Genomic DNA, 7,412 nt, shown 5'->3' with positions numbered 1-7,412 from the left:
TCCACATGCGTCACTGGCCCTGCGTAAACCTGTTGACCATCGAGGACATATTTTGGCATTGTCATGGCTTCATTTTTGGGAGATTCTGACGCCATTAGTAGCCCACGTTTATCTTTTCCTCCGTTGAATGATCGTTCCCACCTCCAGCAGTGGGAACGCCGCTATACGCACAGTGGGTGTGTCGTCAGGATGTCAGTTATCCGGGGGCTGGGAACTCTTATAAAGCTGGGCCGCTATCCAGTGGGCTGGCAAAAAGTTACGCTGGACTTAAGAAAGCTTCCCGTTGTGTGATCGTAGCTGTTTTCAGGAAACCACCCGGTCTGTCCACCACTGGGTATCCCTGCTGAAGCCTGAAGAGATAGCCTACAACATATCCCCAGGCCTCAAGGAGAACCGCTCCCATCACACTTTGATTTATCTTTCTGCGGACCCCGGGACTCCCCCAACATGAATCTAATGTTTCTATGTACAGGCCTACTATGTGGATGGTCCCACGGGGTGTTTGGAAAAGGTGAGTTTCATTCATTTGATTAATGGTCTCATTGATCACGGAGATGATCAATATTACGCGGGCCCAATGAGATAGGCCAAATGTTGCGTCACTTAAAATGGTTTAATATTTGTCAGTATAGAACTATATCTCCGTACATCTGTGGACTAATTTTGATAAACGAAAAAATTGTATTGGCTTTCATAAAAAAATGTACATAGAACGTGATATATACATCAATTAAAATGAACACTCCATTTCGCGAGACAATTTCTGGCGACTGGTTCTTGTTCGATTAATCTGTTAAATTCATTTTTAAAATGTTCAAAAGCCTTGATTTAGCTAATTAGGCTTTAATCATACATATTGCTTCGGCCTTTAAATCCCATAAAGTTTTGAACAGTGTTGCTGATGGGACTGATTTAGTTTCTTGTTGGCTGCTTGGAACCCGTTTGAAATGTGAGTGTGGTCTTGTGGCACACTCTCTCATGTTGTAGACCTCTATTATAAGCGAGTGTTGTCCGGCCGATAAGCTCCATCCTGCGGGGGCCCTGTTTTGATAACGCGGCCACCGCGGCCCCAGTTCTGGCAGAGCGGGGGGTCTGCACTTGGCCCTGGTCTGATGGTCACCTTTAGGCCCTTGTTTCCTGGAGTTGGGTTTCTGCGATGTAGTTTTCTAATAAAAATGATAGAGGATGTCATGACTAAATCGAGAACAGGAACCGGGGTTATTCAGGCTGATGGCTGAAACCGCGTCCCGGTGGAGACGTGGGAAATGGTGTTTTTTTTTTCCCAGGGCTAGTCGTTGTGTGTTCAGACGTTGATTGCATTGTCACTTTTTGTCATCTCTGCCAAAGACAAAAAGCGGGTTATTTAAATATTGATGTCCCATTTGTTTTTAATCATAAAGTATCTTTCTCATAAAAGTATCCATACACTTGAGGCATAGGGGTGAACGTTTGGGTTTGCTGTGTTTTATTGAATAGGCTACAAATAAATGAATGAATCCGAAGAGATTTTATCACATTTCTGAATTTTATAGAAAGATAAAATGGCCCTCTCTCTAAATTGTCATTGAAATTATTATTTAATGCATAGGCTACTGTTCGTTTGATATGTTGCTGTAAATCGCATTTGGGGTTATTCGTTACCATGTTAATGGTTGTCTGATGATTTCAGTCCCCTACATATTTATACATGTTGAAATAAGTTGAAAGGTAAGAATGTCAGCTCTGAGTTCCTCTTCTGAACTAATTTACAGTCGAACTGCAATATTGCATTAAAATGTTTTTTTTGAAGAACTATTACGTAAAGCCACTCCAAATCAATTAAAATAGAAATTAATGGAAATAATCCGATAGGTTTTCATCTTTGTTCAAATATGGCTGTCTTTGCAAATTAATTACCTTTTGTAATAACTAATTTAAAGGTGATCGCCCATCTTTTTTCGGTAATTTAAAAATAGCTAAAATATTAAACTTCTCATAATATAACATTAAATACTATAAGTTATACGCTGTTTTATAATGCTGCAGCACGCTTTAAAATAATGCAATGCTAGGCACATTGAACCTTAATAATAAAATTATGTAAAAAAAAAAAAAAACATTAGACATGTCCAGCTTTGTCAAAAATATTTATACGATATCTGAGAACTGCATCAAACAGAGAGCAAGGAAAAATGGAACCAATCATGTGGGGCACATCCCTCAATGTTGTGTGGGTTTGTGTGACAGACACACATGCATGCCCAGACACACACACACATGCATGCGCAAACACACACATAAAACAATTGTATCACTCCAGCACACTGTCTTGCACACTTAGGCTACCCCAAACATGCACGCACACACACACACGCACGCACACACACACATAGACACACACACACCGGTAGCAGCCCAGCCACGGCTCGCGCATGTGTGTCCCATCCCAAGCATAGGGCAGGACTCCACAGAGCATCATGTTGTGGTAGCGCCGGGACCCACCACCGTCTTCTGCCCTGGAATCGGAGCGGAAGGAAGGGCGTCCCGGGCCAGCTCCCCTCCATGACCCTCCACGCTGTGCTCTACGTGATGAACAACAGACCTGCTTACGCATTTCCACACGCAAGTGGTCAAGTGGGCCCTCGTCCGTCCATGTACCTTCCAGAGGGCCAGTAAGGGGCCCCACCCCGGTGATCTGCACTGCGGTCCTGATGTGTCCTGTACACCCATGTGGGGGAGAGCTCGTTACATACAGGTCCCAGCGGCCCCCGCCTTGGCCCCGCACGGCGCTGGGTGCCTTGTTCTGTTCTGTGCTTTGATGACTCAGAGTCCAGTCATCTGCCATTTGTCATTTGTCATGCCATGAGAGGAAGTACTTGTGAATGTATTTTGGGAGGTTTTTTCCACCATGCCTGTTCTGTTGTAGTGACATTTACAGAATAGAGAACTTGGTCCAATCAATGAAACAGAAAGCTCCACATTCAAACCGTCGTCATGCCCCTGACACTCCTCTCACTCCGCTCCATCCCGTGTTCCCCTCTGTAGCTCCTGCAGATAAAGGGCCGAAGGGAAAGTTCAGCGTGCCCGCTCTGGATGTCAAGGATGATCAGCTGATCCTGCCAGCCAATGACACGCTGCGGCTGAACTGCAGGTGAGATGGATGACAATAATGATTGTCTGGATTGATTCACTGAGTGATTGATTGAACATAGATGCAAACATACCTATGTACGCGAGCTTGTTTACCCCCCCCACCCCCACCCACACATGAACACACATAACACAAACACACACACACAAACACAGACACATGAACACTTCCCTTCAAGATGACACAACATAATTCCAGGTTCACACAGTATATTGGAAAAACTGTTATAAACAGACAAATAAATAGTATGCTTCTGCTCAAATATGGGCAAGCAGGGGAATTTTATCAACAGAATAATTGACTGTACTATGCATTGACATTTTGGTTGTGAAATAATAAAACCTCTTAGAACAGAATATAAATGTCTGAATACATGTCATTTCCAAATAGGTGGACATAGTTTGATTCAAATAAACAAGATAAAGATGTCAAGCTATTACAAGCCTGTAAGCCTACACATAACCCTACAAAAGACTCGAGGCTTACGCTGTTAATCTGCCCAAATATCTCCAAACAAACCACCAAACATCCACCTCCCTGCGTTCACATCCCATTGACCCCTGACCTCTGGGGTATTGGGATGGTAGGTAAGATGTTGGTAGTAATGTTTTTTGGTCATTGTCTAGTTATTAATCCTGAAACGATTTGTCATTGTCGGGAGGCATTATAGCGTTTCTCATGCGATACATGGCGAATCAAAGTTTTTATTTACCTTAGTTACATCTTACTACTATATAATAACAGACCTGTCGGACAAGTTACTCCGCCACACTTAGTCAAGTGCGCATGTGCCAAGCAGCCCGCAGCTCACAAACACACACACACACACGCACACGCACACACACAGCTGAGATGTTATGTCTATAGACTACACTTTTTTTGCAAAACTTTTTATTAACTCTTTACTATTTATTTTATTACTTGTCTCCTTTTGCATCCCGCACTGTCTTGCGATATTGATATCCCCCCTTCCCCATTCCGACTGTCTTAACGGTCCCGCCGTCGACAAACTCTCCCAGGTAAGACGTTGTCTATAGACTGTAGAAATTGCGGTAAAAGAATTGAAGAGACAATTTCTTACATCGCCAACGCAATGTCATGTAGTTTATTTTATAGATATTCATATAGAAACCTCTAAATTCAATCATCGCGCCGGGCGGCATATCAACACACAAGTCGCATGATCTTAAAGAGACAGCGTCCCTATAACACAGAGCGAAAACATGTCAATAACGCAGTATGGTAAATTATCTATAGAGTCCTAGAGACCACACTTTGTTGCTCAAATGTAATATTACTACCCTACTTGAGTCTCCAAAAATGTCTTTACATTTTGTTGCTCCAACAAAAATTTTCTCTCCTCCTTGAGTGTATCCCGAAATGTCTTCTGGTATTGATATCCCCCCTCCCCCCTGCCGAATGTTTTAGTAGTTTTATTTTTCTAATGTTTTGTGTGTGGCTATGTGTGACTGTCGTATTTTTTCCCTGAAAATGTCCTGAATAATGCTACCCCTGAGGAAGTATTTTCTCAGAAGGAAATGTTAATTACCTTATATGTGAATGAGGAGTAGAAAGTCTGTATTTCTCACAACACTTGAGTGGGCATGTTGATGACGCTTCTGCATGTGAGAGAGTGGCCCCCTAAATGAAAATCAGCCTGGTTCCTTTATTCGCTGAATGGTTAAAAAATATTTAAATGTTGGCACTGCTTTTAAGAGTCATTCGTGGTGAACACTAAAAGATAGATCTTATCATAACCCTAAAACACATCATACAATAAATTACCATACATGAATTCACAGCTGCACGCATATAGAGAAAATGTTTTTTATATTATTATAATTGACAACAGTTAGCTGAAAATTATAGGGTCCCGTCCTTCCACTCCCTGTTATCTCAGTTAAATACAAATCAAATATATTGGTCCAAGTGTTTGTTATATGTGAAATGAAGCAAAAATATACGCTCCCTTTCTCCGGCAACGCAGTCGTTTTGCAACGCCTTTCTTCTTCCTCATTTCTTCTATTTATCTCTAACTCTTGCTCCAATCTTTCATCGCTTGATGCTTCGGATTTTGTGGAAGCAACGGAACGTGATGCATCATTTTAGCAACATTTAAGATGATCGCGATGAGTTCTGCCCGTTCTGCCTCCATTTTGCCTGTGGTCAAACCAAAACAAAATACAGTGACAGAGGCCGCACTTATCCCGCCTCTTGCGAACTTAGACCCTACATATCCTGCCCCTTGCAAGCTCACCCCCCTAAACTCCCTGTTGATTCTACTGATGTCTAAACGACATTGATGTCCTCATATAAAGCATCAAGTGTGAATCACCCTCAGGGTTGAATCCCCTGATATACAAATGAAACAAAAATGGGGACTTGTGAAAACGGCTTATACGTAGAAAATGATTACGTTTGCTTCATAACATATGGAGAAAATGATTATGCTTGCTTCATTAAGTAATAGGTGAACCAAAATGTTATACATTGTAACATCATCAGGCATAATGTTATTATATTATGCACCTGGAACAACATCCATCACGGTGTTCTGATGACCTGATGACCATGTGACCCAGGGGCCGCGGGGAGCTGGCGTGGCTCCTCCCCGAGGGGGCGCAGGAGCGCGTGCGGTTGGAGGCATCGCGCTGCGGGCGGACGGGCCAGCATCACTGCAGCCGCCTGACGCTGAGCCCCGCCCTGCTGCAGGACACCGGCGCCTACAGTTGCCGCTACCGCAACCGCACCCGCCGCCACAGCAACATCTACGTCTACGTCACAGGTGAGGGCCTCCCGCCGCGGCCACGTTACGGCGTCGCGGTGTCACAACCTCACCGTGTCGCCATGTCCCAATGTGCAACGCTGTGATCATTTAGTTTGTGGTGTTGTGATTTGGGATGTTTAATGTCGTGATGTGATGTTGCAACATGTTAAGGTGTCATGAAATGAGGAAGTGATGTTGTGTGCACATGGTGAAGTGGTGATGTGACTGCATCATAAGGTCATGAACAAACACTGATGGTGGACTGGGATGAGACCACATAATGGAGAATGAGATTGAGACCTCATGATGGTGGATGAGACCACATGATGGTTGATGAGACCACATGATGGTGGATGGGGATGAGACAACATGATGGTTGATGAGACCACATGATGGTGGATGGGGATGAGACAACATGATGGTGGATGAGACCACATGATGGTGGATGAGACCACATGATGGTGGATGAGGATAAGACCACATGATGGTGGATGGGGATGAGACAACATGATGGTTGATGAGACCACATGATGGTGGATGGGGATGAGACAACATGATGGTTGATGAGACCACATGATGGTGGATGGGGATGAGACAACATGATGGTTGATGAGACCACATGATGGTGGATGGGGATGAGACAACATGATGGTTGATGAGACCACATGATGGTGGATGGGGATGAGACAACATGATGGTTGATGAGACCACATGATGGTGGATGGGGATGAGACAACATGATGGTTGATGAGACCACATGATGGTGGATGGGGATGAGACAACATGATGGTTGATGAGACTACATCATGGTGGATGGGAATGAGACCACATTCTTTCCAATTTCCTCCCTGCTTTCTCTTTTTCCCTTGCAGTCACTTTTACATGTACATTTCTACTTGGAATATAAAATACATATTGAATTGAAAATATTGAAATGTACATTTTCCTCCCCTCCTCCCCACCCCCCTCTCTCTGTCTCTCCACTCATTGTTTACATCCCCTGGCTCCACCAGGATGTCGTGGGCGCTAAATACAGACCAATGCCAAGCAACCAATCATATCTTTAGGCTGTTTGTCTCCACAGCACATCCTTTTAGATGTCTCTGGCACAGTTTCACCTGCCCCACCTCCATCGCCCCCCCCCAACTCCCTCAAAGTCTTTTCTGGGCCCAGCCCTCCCCTTGATTCTAAATTTAAAGCTGTGTTCTCCGCTGTGCTGGTGAGCGGGCTCCTCCTGGCCAGGAATAGCCCCTGCTGAAAGGCTGAGGTCCCGGGCCGGCCTGTTTCCCAGGGCACGGGGCTTATCTGCTCCCCCCAGCGCTGCCTCCAGCATCCTGTCCTGGGGGAGGGGGTGCAGGGAGCTGGTAGCCGGTGGTGGTGGTGGTGGGGGCCCCCCCCAAGAAGGGAATAATGGGTGGAGATGGGGTGGGTGTTGGGGGGGACACGGTTGCCTCTCTAAAAGGTGAGGCTGTAAGTGTTTGTGCAAGTATGTGCATGCATGTGTGTTTGTGTGCA

General features: G+C 44.7%; 1 protein-coding gene across 2 annotated transcripts in view; it reads left to right on the top strand.

The window, feature by feature from the left end:
• The first annotated feature begins 276 nt into the window (after window positions 1-276).
• The window catches only part of flt1 (fms related receptor tyrosine kinase 1), a 39,475-nt gene continuing 32,339 nt past the window's right edge, over window positions 277-7,412 (top strand). For both annotated transcript variants that reach the window (XM_079754814.1, XM_079754813.1), the window contains exons 1-3: window positions 277-511; window positions 3,025-3,130; window positions 5,713-5,915. In XM_079754814.1, coding sequence (XP_079610940.1) covers window positions 448-511; window positions 3,025-3,130; window positions 5,713-5,915 — 373 coding nt within the window. In that variant the 5' untranslated portion in view covers window positions 277-447. The remainder of the gene's footprint in view (window positions 512-3,024; window positions 3,131-5,712; window positions 5,916-7,412) is intronic.

The sequence above is a fragment of the Pollachius pollachius genome, assembly GCF_949987615.1.
Source record: "Pollachius pollachius genome assembly, chromosome: 17".
NCBI lineage: Eukaryota > Metazoa > Chordata > Actinopteri > Gadiformes > Gadidae > Pollachius > Pollachius pollachius.
The sequence above is the reverse complement of the archived record's forward strand: the minus strand, read 5'-3'. Positions and strand labels throughout refer to the sequence as shown.